The sequence below is a fragment of the Nelusetta ayraudi genome, unplaced genomic scaffold (assembly GCF_046127955.1).
Source record: "Nelusetta ayraudi isolate G7.1 ecotype Tasmania unplaced genomic scaffold, CSIRO-AGI_Nayr_v1 ptg000052l, whole genome shotgun sequence".
Lineage (NCBI taxonomy): Eukaryota > Metazoa > Chordata > Actinopteri > Tetraodontiformes > Monacanthidae > Nelusetta > Nelusetta ayraudi.
Window position 1 is genome coordinate 3,306,261 of NW_027466102.1, and position 17,008 is coordinate 3,323,268.

Genomic DNA, 17,008 nt, shown 5'->3' on the forward strand with positions numbered 1-17,008 from the left:
TCTTCAGACGTTTATCTAGAAATGCCAATGAGACAAACAATCAAAACACACACAAGTACAAGCAAAACTAGTTTAATGTTTTATCAATGTCTTGACAGTGGCTTCACATTCGAAACGATTCGATTTTTTTTTTTTCCATTGATGAATGCGCTGCGTGCTGCCGAGCTGAAGCTGTGGTACCTGAGCCAGGTCAATCTCGTTCAGCATCACCAAGCTGGTGCACCCGTAGTCGTAGACCAGCCGCCAGAAGTCCTTGACGGTGTTGGGCAGAGGATGCTGGGTGACGATGAAGGCGGCGGGCTGCCTGTAGCTCTGCAGGAGTCAGAGGAGGGCGACACAAGCCAGAAGACGTTACCTCCTGTGGAGCGTCGCTCTGGTGTTCCTCAGAATCTCCTCACTGGGGTTTTTTTTTATTTTTTTATGGTAATTATCATTACGATCTTACGTAGACATACAGAGAGTAGACCAGCGTGGGACGACGGGCGACACGTGATGATGTTTGCTCACATAACCATGCAGTGAGGTGGATCTAATGTGAGGGGAAGGCACATGCACTGGGGAACACTGGGTACGGGACACAGCAGAGGGTTGTTCGCTTCATGTTCAGTCAGAGTTCATTCTGAGGTCGAGCCCAGCTGGAGTTGCACTGGCTTTGGTTTTTGCTTTCTTTGTTTGTTTGTTTGTTTTTTCCAGAAAACAAGTCAATCTTTGATGAAATGAGGTGACTGAACGTGAAGCTAACCGAGCCCGACTCCTCCGGAGGAAGACACTGTACAGCTGGAGGTGCGACATGAGGGCGTGGGCGGCCCGGCGTTGCCCCCCCCCCCCCCCCCGACATGTGCGACATGAGGAGGGTCTAACATCTAATGGGCAGCGCGGGAAGGTGTGGGTGAGGGAGTCTGGTTGTGAATGGTCTCGCTCCACATCGACCCGGTGGCAAAGGAAAAAAAAAAACAAACAACAACAACAACAACACTGAAGCCATGAAACAAATCCAGTATTGGAGATTTGAAATAAAAATCCCATTACCTGGAACTCTTCTGACAGCTTGGTTAGAGAGAGGCCAAAAGGTAAGTGACTACACTCGGAGGGTTTGAACGACTGGACTCACTTCCAGACGTAGAGAAAACAAAACAGAGACTAAAGCAATTTCTTTTTCTTTTTCTTCTTTTTTTTTTTTTTATTGTTTGAGGAGCTGACTTTCTGTCTACACAAACGGTTTCAACCGCTACTGCGAAGCTGCAGAGCGCAGTGTGTCTGCGGCCCACTCTGCGCTGTCTGCTCTTCTCTGCTGTACAATAGAGATTTAAAAAGATCAGGTGACACGGCGCTGACGCTAACAGAGCAATAATAATAATAATCATAATAATAATGAGGGACTACGCCAGGTACTGTTGCCTTAAACCTTTCTATCTCTACAAATCACGCATTAGGACCCATTGGTCAATGGCCAGAGAGGCTGCTGGGCTTTTCCTGGAACCTGGATTTGTCTCTAGCCTTCTGCTACTAAACCACAAACACGGCATCACACAAACAGGGAAGGGAGTCTGCGTGTGTGCGTGTGTAGAAATATATATATATATATATATATATGTGTATCTATACACAAACGTGTGGAGGAATCTCCCTGATAATTATCGGTAAGGTACAAGCTTCATATTGTGCATCGTTTTTCAAGAAATACAGAATGTTATTTTAAGTTTGGGACAATTTGATCTGGTCAAGTGTACGTCCTTGTGTTCAAAGCAACAAAGTGCTATGACCGCATGTTGCCTATAAAAGACGAAAAAAAAAAAAAGAACGAAAAAAAGAAAAAGAAAAAAAGACACGGCCCTAGTGAAATGTCCCAAATCACTGTTGTGTGGTGTGTGTACACACGCTGTTGTGCACGAGGAAACAGGCAAACGGACTTACATCCATCAGAGCGGCGTTGATGTAGTTGCTGCTCTCTCCGTCTATGGTGATGAGGAAGGGGAGGCACCGGTCGGGAGGAAGGCCGTCCATGAAGCGGTTCTTGTCTTGGTTCCTTGGCAACAAGGCGATGCTGCAGTCTTCGGGCTGAGGCTGAGGAGTCACCGAGTTCAGCGTCTGCGCGGAGACAAGAGGGAGAAGAGATGAGCGTCGTCGACGCTGCTCGGGCAGCTTTAGGTCCGTGAACAGTGAGGAGTTTTTCTTTTTTTTCTTCCCAAGTTTTACCCATTTTTAAATTTAGATTTTTCATCTTGGGGAACCCTGCGGGACAAACTTGCACATTTAATCATTCAAAACTATGCAGAGCTCAAAAATTCCTATTTGTTCCTTTTTACTTAAACCCTCCCTCTTTAAACTAATGTTTAGTCGGACCTTCCAGGCTTGGACGGGAACATAAATGATGTTACGGTAAACCCTGATCGCTATGGGAGCTTTGTCACCCAGCCTTGGAGAGCAGATGGACCCTTTGTGACATCACAAAGGGCTGATTTGATGAGTATGGAGTGGATTTTCCACAATTCTGCTGAGTTCCCAGATGAACTAGAGACACTATTTATCGCTCAGAAGTGTTGAACGTGTGATTTGTACGCAGTAAGTATCTGAAGTACAGCTTCATTCAGAAGTAAATAGAAAGCGAGTCGTTGTAAAGTCAAACGAAAGAAAAAAAAAAAGGCTTGTGAAGACGAGCATTCCAGGACAGAGGCCACCTGTCAGGATGTCCTCTCTCTACTCACAATGACAAACAAGAGGCCGTTTACCTGGAACTCATCCTTCAGATGTGACGTGTTGGTCTGCGAGTCGATGCGGATCAGCTCGTAGAAGGCGGCTTTGAACTCGCACACCGGTATGGCCGTCTCTCCGCAGAGACAAGCCTCTAGGATGGCATCGTGGATGAATATGTACTGCTCCTGAAGTCACATCGTTAAAAGACACACACACACGGTCAGACACGGGCACGCGCTCCTCAACCCTGGGTAATATTGAAAAAAGTACTGAAAGCCGGCGGGAGGTACGACCGCGCCCATGAAAGTGAGCACGCCGATGGCGTGGGTGAGTGATGGCTGATGGGAGATGGAGGAGGTGGAGCCACGGGGCGAGATGGAACGAGGACGGTGGTGCGTTCCGGTTTAAGGAATTTGGGGAAATTTGTGTTGTCAGTTGCCTGTGACAGCAGCTTGGGTTCGCCGGAGGGACGGCGAACTGAAGCCTGCTTGGGTGAATGACGGCACACCGGAAACACTGATCTGATGAGTGGCGCAATGTGTGAATGAGATAGAAATTTGGGAAGTGAAGAAATTTATATAGATATCGATACAGATACGGAAATATCTGTGAGGTCTGCTGAGACGTTCCTTTGCTGTTTTATTAGGTTCACTCTGTTTCTGTGTGTCTGACTGGTTGCTATAAAGCATAATCAGACACTTTTGTAACATGTTGTAACATTTTTAAACTAATAACGCACTGCAGTAAACTTTTTAGCAAAGCTCCGAGTGGCCCAAAATGCAATCGCTGTGTATCCACTTCTGCCACTGGAGGGCGCCAGAGTAATGGATTTGGATATCTCCGCGAGGGGCTCAAAATGCAATACGTGCATTCCCACTTCTGTCACTGGAGGTCGCCAAAGTAACGAATTTAGATATTTTACACAGCGTTCAATTTAAGTTGGACTAATTTTACCAGGTGACTTGAATGTGCAGATGTGGTGAAATGAGATGTTGATGAGAGAGTTTTTGCTTTCGTTCCTTCAGCCAAGTGCCACTCCGACGGCTCGAGCCCCAAATGCGGGGCTGATCCTTGCTTCTTTTATCCCCGGGCACACTCTGAGATGGAGATGCGGATGGAGGATGGGTAATGCAGTCACCTCAGTCTGTACCATGTTGATCCTTCTGGAGCGCAGCGCCTTGACGCAGTTGTAGATGTCGACCACTCCCTCTCTCTCGGCCATGTCCAGCATGATGTCGATCACTATGAAGCAGCCCGTGCGTCCGGCTCCAGCACTGAACCAATACAACACAACGCATTAAAGGTGCTCTTTTTTTTCTTTTTTTTTTTATTATTATTTTTTTTTTAGCAAAGGCTGACAGACTTTCGAGTAGAAAAAAAGCAGACGTGCGTTACCGTACCTGCAGTGCACCACGATGGGCCCGGCGGAGGGCGGGTTGGAGATTTTAACCCGGCGGATGAACGAAAGCAGTCCGGTGGCGTGGTACGGTACTCCGTGGTCGGGCCAGCCGGTGAAGTGGAACTGCTTGACCTCCCGCACCTCGTTGAAACCACGCTGAGAGGGCGAAAAGAAGCCGAGGTTACACTTGACGGCATGCGTTTCACCTCAGCGCTTATTCCATGGAATGCGAATTACCTGCGATTATTATTTTAAAGTCTAGTCCACAATCAGTCCGACATTTCGAACGAGATCATAATGCAATGTCAGCGCTCACCCTCTCCAGTGTAAATGTGCGAACCACATATTCAGCCAGGGGCTCCACCTCCACGAAAGTCACTTTGAAGTCTCCGTACACATCTGCGTCATCTGGCCAGTACTTGTAGCACTTGACCTGTTTGGAATGTCAGAATAGCAACAGTTGAGAAGGACTTTAAGAAAAGGACCTGAAAGGCCGGAAAACCCAGAACCTTGCACCATAATCACATTCAGACATCAAAATGAATCTTAAAATGACTGCCGTACATTTGACTTCATCATCATCATCATCATCATCAGGGGAAATTAGCAGTTTAGCTAAAAGTGGCTGCATTAATATTTTATTTTGAAATGTCTATTAAAGTGCACTTTCCCTCTGTAACACATAAAGGTAAACATACACGCAAATTTAAGCCACAGACCATAATTAAAGGGCAACTTCTACTAACTTTTCCATACAAAGCACTCAACCTTTACTGCGAGGCTACGCTGAAGGCCTGAAGACACCTAACCTTTAAAAAAAAAAAAAAAAAATGCTGTAATGCCTTATTGTGTCTTTTCCTGTCAATTAGCTCTGACTGAACGCTGCGTCAAAACAGGGGCGGAAAAGGCCGCTTTGTCATTAAATGGCGAGGAATCCAAATTTCGAGGGTTGAAGATTGCTGCTGCTGGTCAATATAATCAACCCTAACTTAGCATCAGGACAACTGCTGAGCTAACGGCTATGATTTGTTTGGCTTTTCACGCCAGAGGAAGCAAACGCTGGGAGGACAAAGGCTTCGCAAAAGAGCAACTCACCCTCCCGACCTCCACCAGGTTGGTTACCATGACGATGCAGGCCGACTGCTCCTGCCACACCATCCTCCAGAAGTCGTACACCGTCTCGTGCACGGGACCTGAGCGCAATTAGCACGTAGCGTGACTGCTGAGAAATTTCTCGGAGAATTCAATGGGAACGACGAGGAAGAAATAGAAATCTACAGTCATTTGCGTTGACTTACCCTGAGTGGCAATGTAGTGGCTGGGTCTCTGGTAGCCCTGAGAACACAACACACAAATAAACAACAACATCAGAGTCCGCAGAACATGTCGCCCGCGTTTCACACTCTCAGCAGGAACATCACATTTGTGCTTGCATTGAAGAATTTTAAAAGCAGGCTATAAATTGATGATGTCTTGCAGAGAGTCTTTAAGTCACGTCTGACATTTGGCAGCACTAAACCCTCAACAGACGCGCCCACATTATACAGCACACAGCGGGATGTAAGGCGACGTGAAGGGCGACGTGGAGTGAAATCTTTCATGCAGCAGAAGCCCCCAGCAACTCAACACATCCGGGATGTACTCTCACCGCGGATTACAGGGAGTGTGTGAATGGACATGTACGTAGAGAGACGTAAAAAAAAAAATAAAGAAATGAATAAATAAAATAAAATAAAATAAACTAAAGAGGGGCATGAATGAAAGAATCCACAGTGATACTTACATCCCTGTACAGCCAAATCTATAGCCCAAGCCACAGGCAGAAAGAACGAGTGGAGGAAAGGAAGAAAGAAAGCACAACAATGTCAGTGAGTGTCAATCAAAAAAAAAAAAAGGAAAAGTTGCACTGATATAATGGAAGTTTAAGCGGGACATGCGGTATAAGATGAGAACAAAAAAAAAAAAAGATTTTGGAGTGAGAGGGACGGCGTTTTCCGCCTGGCCGGAGCTCAAAGGCTTTTTATTAACAAGCTTATCGCCGTCCCCGCTGAGACAAACAAACTCTTATTGGTCTCGGCGGGGTCGTGCTGAATGGGCCGGGAAAAAAATAATCCGTCCGCCTCACTCCGACGCCGGCAGAAATGGGAGCCGCCGGCGTGCACGTGAGAGTTTGATGGCTGTGGGTGAAGCGCACGAGACAACGCCGGAAGGCGTCATCGGCGCCGGAGCGCAAGAGTGCGGAACATGCATGAACTGTTGTGGCAAAAAGAAGGAGAAGAAGAAGCAAAAAGCAAAAGGAGAATACAACAGATGAAGGATGGTGGATTTAAAGCGAAACGACTGCACAAAGCGGTGACGGGACAGGGAGGCCGAGGTGCGAGTGCAGTGACTTCAACATCCAGTGTGTAATATTTGGCTTGATTTATGATTTTCATATTGGCAAAGGTTTAATGTACTGTCCATAAATATATTCATCAAAGTGCATAATCGGAGTACAACAACAGTAATTTGGTTTTCCTTCCCTTAGAAAGGTTCACATATACATATCAGAATATACATAGATCAAGGTCCATCTTGCACTTTGCCATGTTTCTAAGGCAGCCTGGTGTGGAGTGACAGCTGGTGCCTTCAAATAAACCAGCGAAGAAGAAGTCGGACGAGGTATCCAGGTTTGGTGTCGCAGGCCACCGTAGTTCACGGCGAGCTCGGGAGAGGGAAAGACGCTGCAGTCTAAAATGTAACCACTTGATGTCGCCGTTCCTTCTTTAAAATCTCCAAATATTACACACTTAACGTTGAAAGAAGATGCTTCAGCTGACTTGCTGCCGTAGATTTGGATAAGGCAAGAAAAAGATTCAAGCTAATGATGCAGTTTAGCATAGCATTAAGATTAAAGCTGGGGGAGGGGCCACCGTATTGGGACCCCTCAATCTGCATAGCATGAAAATATTAGCTTAGATCAAGTCTGACTAAGTCCACATAATGGGAAAAAACAACATTGTTTTTATGTCAGTTACACAATTGTGATTTAAAGTGGCTGCATGAGGACACTGGAAGACTCGTGAACACACGACACACACACACACCACACACACACACAGGAGGGACACAATGAGGGCGAGACACCAGAGGGAGACACATTCCGATGTTTCGATCTGATGGCATGATGGATGACTGGGATGGAAGACGCAATAAAAGTATAGAGGCCTGACATACGAGCGAGGGGGTGTGGTTTCGTTGGTTTCTTTGGGAGCCAATAGTAGCATTCGATGCGTTTCCACTTACATCGATGTAGTTGGCGTTGATGTAGTCGGAAGATGGGTCGTCCTCGATGGGTTGGAGGATAACCCTCGAGTGGTCGTCTGGGGAAAGGGAAAGACAGAGAGAGAGAGAGAGAGAGAGAGAGAGAGAGAGAGAGACACACACAGAGGGGTGGGAACAAAGAGAGAGACAGTGATACAGGGAGGTGGGAGACAGGAGGCGAAGGAGGGTTTAGGAGGGAGACTGTTATGTATGTATATGTTGTTACTACACATTCATTGTTGCGTCCTCATTGTTTTATTCACAGGAAACGTACAACACTCTTAAAACAAACTATATAACTTTATTGACAATTAACAAAACCTTGATCTTTCTGTTAAACAGAACACATATCTATGTATATATCTTTTTTTTTTTGCTTGCTTACATGCTATAATATTGCCGTAACGGTTCTTGGTACGGTTCTGATCTTTCTTGGCCACATCCCAAGAGGCCGACTGGCCCTCAAACAAGCTCTGTAACACAAACAAACAAACAAACAAACAAACAAACAAAATATGTCACATTTGAATTCAGTTCAGAGACGTTTCCTGTCATTTGTGGTATTTCTGTGTTTATTTTCAATATTGTCATTAATATGTATGACCTTGTTTCATACTGTATGTTGTTAAATTGCTTCCAATCTGTTGTTAATGTTTTTGATAACCTATGTGTTGTTGGAAAGGCCCATCCATACATAAAGCACAAACATGTATTAAGTAAATACAATGAAATCCCTATTTGAATAATGTTACTTATATCCATAAAATACCCTGATTACTTATTGAAAGTAATCACATTTGTACAACTACCACAAGCAGTGACAGCACACTGATATGACCGAGCTGCTCTCCTCACCTCGTACTCCTCCTTGAAGCCGTAGCTGTCGGATGTTTTCATCAGGTTGATGTGCTGCAGGAGGTCGGCCACCCTGATGGCCGGGTGCAGCTGTCCCGTCTGATAGGGAGACTCGGTTCCTTCGCAGTGGTATCGAGGGACATCCAGGAGCCGGCTGTTTTCGGCGGCAGAGGCGCTGTGGTTCTCATCTACAGACAGACGGGGGAGGGGGGGGGGGGGGACGGGACGACCTGCTGGTTAACTTAAAGGAACCAATCGAGGACGGTGGCCGTTTTAGCGATTCCTTAAAAAGCCCTGGAAATAGGACAACTTCCTTCTAAAACAGCAAGGAATATATATATATTTTTTCTTTACACAGTGCATTCCATAGACTAATCACATACAACAGGACCTCTATGGTGAAGATCTTGAATGCAGCATGTGTGCACGCTTCGAGAACCAGTTGGTGGAGAGCACAAATGTTTGCAACAAAGGAATTACTTCGATTTTTTTGTCCTCGCAAACCATTGCAACCTCACTATATTGAACCACCACTGCAAAATAAAAGCTCTTTCCTCACACAAAATATGAGTCACAATGGGTTTCCAGCCAAACTCACCTGTGATTGGGACTACATGTCAAAGCAGCGGAAGAAAGTAAAAAAGAAACAAAAAAACAAAGAGCAAAAGATTTTAGTGAGACTGCGAGAAAAGAGACGTTTGGAGCATCAACAGCATGTTATTGTGACATCTTTGATCATGCCATGATCAAAATGAATGAACAATGGTCTCACTACACAAGGACCCATGAAGTACACACACACAAACACACACTCCAATATACAAAATGAAGGGAGTGAGACATGGATAATATCAATCCCAATGGTGCTATCGGTATGAAATCAATACTAGTGGGATAGGATCAATACTCCAACGCTCCTTTTTGATTTTTCTGCCGTGCAGTCACTTGACTCCGCAGACAGGGGGCAGTATTCAGAGAGGTATGTTTTGTAGCTCATAGCAGAGGGAAAAAAGTAATGGAATATTCAATTTATTTATGAATATTTGCATTGAATTTGAAAAGGCAACCTTTTTTTTTAGGCAAAACGTATTGATATCAGTATCGGAATCAAGTAATTACTTTCTGTCGGATCGAAAGTGCTGCACTATGGTGCACCCCTGTTTCTAAGGTCATGGACAGTATACAAAGACGTCATGCATCGGTTGGCAAATTCCTGTTTTGAAGCCTTGAGATTTGTTTCATGGTGAGAGCCATCTTCAGTTTTTAGTTCATTTTGAAAGCTTATCTAGCTGATTTTTTTTAATTAGATTATTTTTTTTTTACAAGCCATTTAGACCAATAAAGATCCGAAGTTTGTGCTCCTTTTCCACGTTGACAGCCAGTCATTTATAGTCTTTATCAACCATTTTTGGCCGTTCTAAAATCCCAAAACCTGATGAATTGTTAGGATTTGTGTGTAAATCAGCTGAAGAGTGATTATTTTATAATCTTGTTAGCTTATTTTTTTTTGATTATCTTAGATTAGTAATAATCGCATGCGACGCGCGGGGAGTTCAAAACGTCAATTCGTCAAAAAACATATTTCAGTTCCGCACAATCCCGAGCCTCCAGGTGGATGTTTCTGCGCTGTGGAAGATGGGAGTTGGCATCAGTGAGCCGCAGACTGACAGCTTGTTTAATGGGCTGGGTTGGTGGAGCGCGAGCCACTGATTTCACCCGCACGGCTGTTTATTAACTGACACTGTTTATCCCGTCCAGCCGATGCGTAGCTCTGCTCTGCGGACATGTTAGCTCATCTCTGATCGCTAATCCCTCGTCAGGCCAATTAACCGTAAACTTGACCCGACGTCGCCCCTTAATTCGCAACTTCCTGCTACCCCACTCCCGCTCTGTGACGCGATTGGCCGAGACAGACTGTAACTGCGGCCTTCACTCCAAATTAGAGGCAACAGAACAGTTAATTAAGGCAGTGCGGTGGCGCAGCGGACTGCGTGGCCCTCGAGGCTACGTTGGGACCGCACCCCCCCACCCCCACCCCCACCCCCACCCCCACCCCCATCACGCCGCGGTGACGACGCTGGATGAGATACACTCGCGGCGAAAGGGCGTAAGCTAGATCCAACTTGGCAAAAAAACGAAAGCTTTCGCGACGCAACAGGGCAAGCAGGCTAACACAGATGGTGGGGTAATCGAGAAGACTCGGGCATGCAGGAAAACTTCCAAACAGTCCGGCCTGCAGGCGCTAAGCTGTTGACTGTCACTTCGTGTCACAGATCTTATCTGCAGCCGTTTCTCAAATTCTATTCCTCCTCCTGCGCGCTAGCTTTCTGACGGAAAAATAAATTGAAATAAAAATGGTTCGCCGTAAATGAAATAAAAAGTAATGAGCTCTCTAAGGGAAATTGGTGGTAATTACTGAGAATATCAGAGGCTCTCAGCAGGAGATGGAGAACGTGGCTGGGACGAGGGAAAAACACACTTCACTCCATGGAGTGTTTGGCTGTGAGAGCTTCAAATACTGGCCATGTCGTACATAGAGAACTGGCACTAAGTGGTGGAAAATTTACATCTTTAGATTGCATCTGTGTCCAATCCAAACAGCCATTTGGAAGTGTGGTAGGATTTCTCTAGTCACGGTGAAATGACTGCGGTTGTCTGCCGCTTGAAATACCGACTCAATTGCCGCGGAGCTGCTCTAAAGGTGTTCACTCACAGAAATTAGCATTCAGTTCACTCCAGGGTTTGAACGGTAACCACATTTAAACATTTATATGCTTTTTATATGTATAAATATTTGACACATTTGTTTTTATTTCTAAAGGGTGACATTGGGCTGAGATGACAGTGATAGGACGATGACGGGTGATCAGTGAGGGGAACTAAGGGGGGATGGGACACACTCAGCCACAAGTCTCACCTAACACAGCGGTGGGAACCAAAGGGTCGTTGGGCACTGCAGAAGGAAACACGGTCAGCAAACGTTCCACAGTTATTGGTAGGGATGCACAGATACCACTTCTTTACAGAATAAGTAGAGTACGAGCACTTGCATTTTGATACTGAGCCATTGCACATCATAGAATAACTCAGATTTTTTGGGGGGATTTTTTTTTGTTTTAGTTTTCTACAGGTCAGGTTATTTGAACAAAATTCCTTAGCCTATTTTTCTAGAGCAGACATGGGCAAACTACGGCCCGGGGGCCATATGTGGCCATAGAGTGTTTCAAAATGGCCAGCTGAACTTGAAAATTATATCACTAGTAAGTAAGTAATAAAATGTGCTTCTTTTTTTTAAAAAATACATTTCTCCAGTGTTTTCAATAAAGAGCTCAATACCATGGGGCTTCAAAGACACATATTTTGTAACACTTTTGCTCGTTTTCAATTGACATCAAAGTACGTTTTCCAATGAAAAACTATTTTTAACCCATGAGGTGGGTCACCAAAACACTCCATCAATCTGCTCCTGGCGCTCCCCCCTCTGTCACATTTTAGAGGGCATCGTGGCCCACCAGTCAAAAAGTTTGCCCTCCCCTGTTCTAGAACACGGGGCAACGGTCACAAGTGTCACTGCAGTAAAAACACAAATTCAACAAAACCGTCATATGCATACATATACAACTGGTATTGGCGTCATGGTATCGGCACATTTTTTAGGAGTACGAGTACAGTACTCAACCCCGGTATCGGTACCGATACCTAATACTGGTATCGGTGCAACCCTAGTTATTGACATTCAAGCAAAGAGGACAAGGACTAAAATCGATCCAGGCAGGACCTGAGCTGCAACTATGATCAAGCCTGTCTTTCCATTGGTTTGCTCAGTGAAGCCGCCCGGCATATAATGGGAATCTGATATTAGCTAACAACTACATTTCCTTAATAATCAATTACTTGCTTTCTTTCTTTTTATACTTCAATCGTAACACGTGGCTGCTTCCTGAATTCCTTTTTGAAGTGAGCTGAATAACTACCTTGTCCCTTCTACCTTAAGATGAAATGGATGACTGAGAACCTTCACAGACAAGTGAGCTGAATCAATCAGGTTCTTATGTCCACAGCCAAATATTTTCGTTCCAGTATGAACAGGGAGACATACATTCCCCCTCCCCATCATCCAAGGTTCCAAGGTACCAAGCAAAGAAGAAAAAAAGAGAGAGTACGCAGGTGCTTTGGGTAAAAGAGAAGAAAACTGTAAACCCACATCTGTTGTTGTAGTTGTGCGAGTCCATGAAGGTCACAGCCATGGGGTCCTCCCCGTGCAGGGTGCTCTGGTCGGCATAGCTGCGGTCCATGGCGTTGACCATGTGAGTCATCTCCTGCCGGGTGGTTCCGATGGCATCTTTGCGTTTCTTGGCCAGTTTCCTGTTCAGGGAGGGGGCGGGGTGGGGGGGAGAAGGCGACCAAGTTAGGCGCTTTTACAAAAGAAACAGCAGCATTCACAGCAGCCAGCCAGCAGACCGCCGCCTTGTAAGGGGGTCTGGTCAAATTTTCAAAGCAAAAGCAAAGTGAGATTTTGCAAGGCGCTGAGTCACTTGTGTGGCTTATGGGGTCTGCGGGCTGCCGGGTTTAAAGCGTGTAACTCATAAGGCATCGAGGAAAAGAAAGGTGGGGGAAGGAAGCAGGCAAGGAAAGGCTTGTCTGCAGCATGTCGAGCGAAGGGAATGCAGCCTCCGACAGAGAGACCAGGGGAAACCACATGTCGAAAAGTGGCAGGAAAAAAAAAAAATCAAGATGTGAAGGGAAGGACACATAACAGCTGCCAGATGAGAAACTTTCTCAGCTCTATCTCTGCCCGCTCATAAAGCTAGTTTTAATTACTGCTTTGTTTTGCTCAAGGTCAAAGCATTCTTGTTTTCTTTCTATCCGACAGCCAAGGAACAAGCCCAACAACTGCAAAGGTATGAGAATATTAAACCTCAAGCATGTAGATCTATTAACCAAAGAGCCATAGCTGTAGTTTGGGAAGATTGCAGATTGAAGATGTGGCTGATAGAAAAGAGGAAACGCTCCACTTTTATTTCAGCAAGCAAAAATGTCTTATTTTCCTTCAGTGACTTTTGTTTTGTTTTGTTTTTTTTTTCCAAAGAAAAAAGGAACTGAAGCGTTTCTGTCAAAAATAACCAAAGCCAACTGAAGAGAAAATAACTGCTTAAAAATCTAATCATCTGTTCTCACTACCCATAAAACCCCAGGAGAGAGAAAAAACGGCAGGGTTCTTCGGACTTCAAGCATGACGGGTCGTGCGGGAACGTTTTGCACCCACAGCCGTGAGCATCAGTTAAGGACGACGTCTCCACTGGTTGGACAAACTCATCGGAAAAAAATTTCAGGACCCCCCCCCGAGGCAAATTTTCAAACTCCAACGTGCAGGACACGGGGGAAAGAAATTGATTTCCAATCGTTGCATAACCGACATGACACACAGCTCCCGCTTCTCCCCCGACAGACAGACAGACAGACAGACAGACAGACAGACAGATGGACGGACTGACAGGAAGCATGCAGCGTCACTGCTGGTTTTACCTTCTGAGCCCCAAAACAGACCAGCTTCCCCTCCGAGACCACACACACACACACACACGCACACACGCACACTTATACTTACAACGGGAACACTGCTTTAAGCGGTGACCAAGGTGCGTTTATGTGAGAGTGTGTGTTTATTGTTTGTAGGTTCACAGACAACATGAACAAAATGGGAGGAAAAAATAAACCTTGCCCTGTGTTGACTGAACTGTTCGTGTTGTACACACCAAAGGAAGTGTCGATAAATTGACAGAAGCTGTGACCAGAACAAGAGTGGATTTAAATTTCCTATTTATCTTAAATGGTGTAGCAGATTTGTTTGTGGTGATTCCCTGTCAATTACAAGACTGATTGTTTTCTAAACATGCCTGATCTTCTCTGTGTGACCAAGAAGAATCTCTTATTAAGAAATGTCAAATGCGGGCACGAGGCAATTTCTGGCTCATTACAGAGAGACTTCTCTTCCTGTTGGATCAGATATTGCCACGGTAAACAAGTCCATGTCTTAAAAAAATAATTGGATTGTTCCAAGAAAATCGTGACAAATTATGTTTTTCTTCATAATATAATGGGATGCATGATTGCATTTCCCTGTTTAACATCCTGGATAAGTGCTTCTTCTCAAGTATGAGGATTCACTCTTGTTTCACCAGGAGGAGGAGGCTGTAAAGTCCACTTCATTTTTTCCCCCAATATGATAATTAATATTCTCCTCTTATTTTGAAAGTTCCAAACGAATGAGACCCCGTTTCATGCATGTTTTTAATGCCTATGGTGAATGAAGACATGAAATATGAAAGATGAATGTCTGAATTTCTACTCTGAGCGTTATTTTCTCCCGCAACCATTGAGCTCCATTTTGGTCACAGCCTGTGAGAGACAAAAAGAGACAGAGCAGCAGTTCCCACAACATAGAAAAAAACAAAACAAAACAAAACAAAACAAAAAAAAAAACACTAGGAACTATCACCAACAGAGCCGTGTGCTCCACAGAGGAGGGGACTGGAAACCAGGAGGGTACACCGAGCGTGTGCGAGAGATACAGCGATACCCTGTGACTTGATGGGCGGATGGATGGTCACATGACTACATGCACACAAAGAGCTACAAGTCACAAGTGCAGCATTCTTTTTTCAAATGACACGCTTCAGGCCTGTGCGTCGTCCCACTTTGGCCCGCTCGGGTCTAGTTTTTGGGCGGCCAACTGAGGCCTTTGTGAGCCTGCTTGGGAGCAGCTTTGGAGCATGTAGAGAGCAGCGGGGCCGAGGTCAATTCACTGTCAGTTCAGTCCCATTGACACATGAACTACACGGTCGTCTCGCGTTTGGTGGTTTCACATTAGACATGAAACCGTGACCGTTTAATTTGTTGCGTCTAAGAAATTCGAGCAGGTGTGTGCTACTGTTTGGAACAAGATTTTGATCTTGGAAGTTTAAACCTGACTGACATGAAGTGAATTGCCCCCCTCCCCCACCATGGCGAGGTGTCAATGAGGATGGCTTTGGCTGGCTGGTCAGAGCTGGCGATGTGTTCTTTCTTGAAAAAAGTATACTGCATCTTTAAAAAAAGAGAAAAATAACAACAACTATCCACTAAGAGTCTCGCCCGATAGGATAAGAGCAGCCGGGGTGAGCTGATTGTTGATTGGTCGTTTACTTACAGGTAATAAGAGTATGAATAGTAGGTCCTCCTGGGGTTGTGAGCCAATCAGAAAGCAAAGAATGAGACATAAGGGTCATGAACGTGGAAAAAAAAAAAAAAAAATGAGGACGACACCGTCCTGTCCCAACCAGCAACAACAGAAACAGAAGAAAACAACTTTCGATTGCTACAGCTTGAGGGTCATGCAAGGGGTCGTTAGACTAACTATGGAAGTATGTGCCCCCATTTCTAGGTTGTCCAATAAATTTGACAAAAAGAGGGGAGTGGAGGGGGCTAAAAATGGGCAATTAATTGTCATTGTTAAACTATTAACATGCAGTATTTCTCTTCTCGACACATCTTTGTTGAAGTATTTAATAAAATGGTCATGCAGTATTTAATTTTAATTGGCCCATATTGACTGTTTTTTTTTTTTTTTTTTTTACGAAGACCTGTTTATACATCCAAGAAGTCTTTAAGTTGTTAAAAAAAAACAAAAAAAAACATACAAAAACATAAGAAGGGTTCACAGCTATCCTCTCTGTAAAGCAAGCATGATGTCACTGCAATGTCATCATGTCCTACCATTTTAAAGATGCAGTATTGTACAACGTTGAAAAGGTTCAATGACAATGAAGGTTGATCCTCCCCAGAAACCTTCATGGAGGAATACTGGATGCAATCACACTCATGAGGCTGACATAGACATGAATTTGAAAAAAGCAAAAATAATAATAGAAAAAAATAAACACCAACAAACAAAAATAAAAACCCATGTTAAAAAAAATAAAAAAATATTAGAATAATTTCCCATGTGTGCTGCAGCAAAGTCGGCAATCACAGCGTGGCTACAAATCACTGTAAAAATGTCAGGAGGAACATTAAATTTCATGGCTCGACACAAATCATCGTAGCACCAAACACTAACTAAAAGTGTGCAGTTTAAGAAGCGCATAGTTGATTTCATCTCCCATGTGGACTTGTAAACCCCCCCAAAAAAACTGCTGCCACGAGTTGCCGACATTGCAAAACACGTCCGCCGCTCCCTAAAAGTGTTACTTGCAGATGCTAACGAACTATGCTAACGCTAACTATGTTACAGGTATAGCGTCTCCTGAAATCAGGTGGATCTGAAATTCAGGTGCCTGAACTTTATCTTTTTTTTTTTTTTTTTTTTTACTCATCAAATACAATCGCTAAACCACCATAGAGCCAGCATCAGCTCTATGGTGGCTGTTAATACATCTAGTTTATCTGCATCAACAACAAATATGAAGCCCAGAATCTAATGAGTCATTCTCGTGAGGAGCGACGAAGAAATGAAGTGAAAAAACGTTTCCTGGATATTGCAACATCGCTAGATTCCAAAAACTGCTCAGCATTTAAAGAAGCCTCATAATCAAAGTCCTCAGTGGTCCCATGAACGCTTAGGGTCTGAGGGCTGAAAGAGACATGTGAGGGATTTTATGTCTGATTGTTTTTGGGTTGCCATGTAAAGTCACCGTGAGTTGAAAATTAAGATTAAAATTCAAGTAGTACTTCAAAATAAATGATGTTTAATAAGCAGAGTGAGCAATCTATCACCCC

At 44.4% G+C, this 17,008-nt stretch overlaps 2 protein-coding genes across 17 annotated transcripts in view; one reads left to right on the top strand and one right to left on the bottom strand.

Annotated features, from left to right (window-relative positions):
* LOC142896257 (protein NLRC3-like) overlaps positions 1 to 17,008 on the top strand; it is a 243,361-nt gene that overhangs the window by 117,417 nt on the left and 108,936 nt on the right. The window lies entirely within an intron of this gene.
* ptprk (protein tyrosine phosphatase receptor type K) overlaps positions 1 to 17,008 on the bottom strand; it is a 108,980-nt gene that overhangs the window by 5,035 nt on the left and 86,937 nt on the right. For 2 of the 16 annotated variants that reach the window (XM_076037866.1, XM_076037862.1), the window contains 16 exons: positions 15,441 to 15,470; positions 12,456 to 12,616; positions 11,169 to 11,204; positions 8,252 to 8,439; positions 7,782 to 7,869; positions 7,310 to 7,455; positions 5,877 to 5,894; positions 5,392 to 5,428; positions 5,189 to 5,286; positions 4,410 to 4,526; positions 4,095 to 4,249; positions 3,833 to 3,968; positions 2,730 to 2,879; positions 1,915 to 2,088; positions 1,030 to 1,047; positions 181 to 312 (listed from right to left, as the gene is read on the bottom strand). In XM_076037866.1, the coding sequence (XP_075893981.1) occupies positions 181 to 312; positions 1,030 to 1,047; positions 1,915 to 2,088; positions 2,730 to 2,879; positions 3,833 to 3,968; positions 4,095 to 4,249; positions 4,410 to 4,526; positions 5,189 to 5,286; positions 5,392 to 5,428; positions 5,877 to 5,894; positions 7,310 to 7,455; positions 7,782 to 7,869; positions 8,252 to 8,439; positions 11,169 to 11,204; positions 12,456 to 12,616; positions 15,441 to 15,470 (1,684 nt within the window). The remainder of the gene's footprint in view (positions 1 to 180; positions 313 to 1,029; positions 1,048 to 1,914; positions 2,089 to 2,729; positions 2,880 to 3,832; positions 3,969 to 4,094; positions 4,250 to 4,409; positions 4,527 to 5,188; positions 5,287 to 5,391; positions 5,429 to 5,876; positions 5,895 to 7,309; positions 7,456 to 7,781; positions 7,870 to 8,251; positions 8,440 to 11,168; positions 11,205 to 12,455; positions 12,617 to 15,440; positions 15,471 to 17,008) is intronic. The other 14 variants (XM_076037869.1, XM_076037863.1, XM_076037867.1 and 11 more) reach the window with 14 other exon arrangements.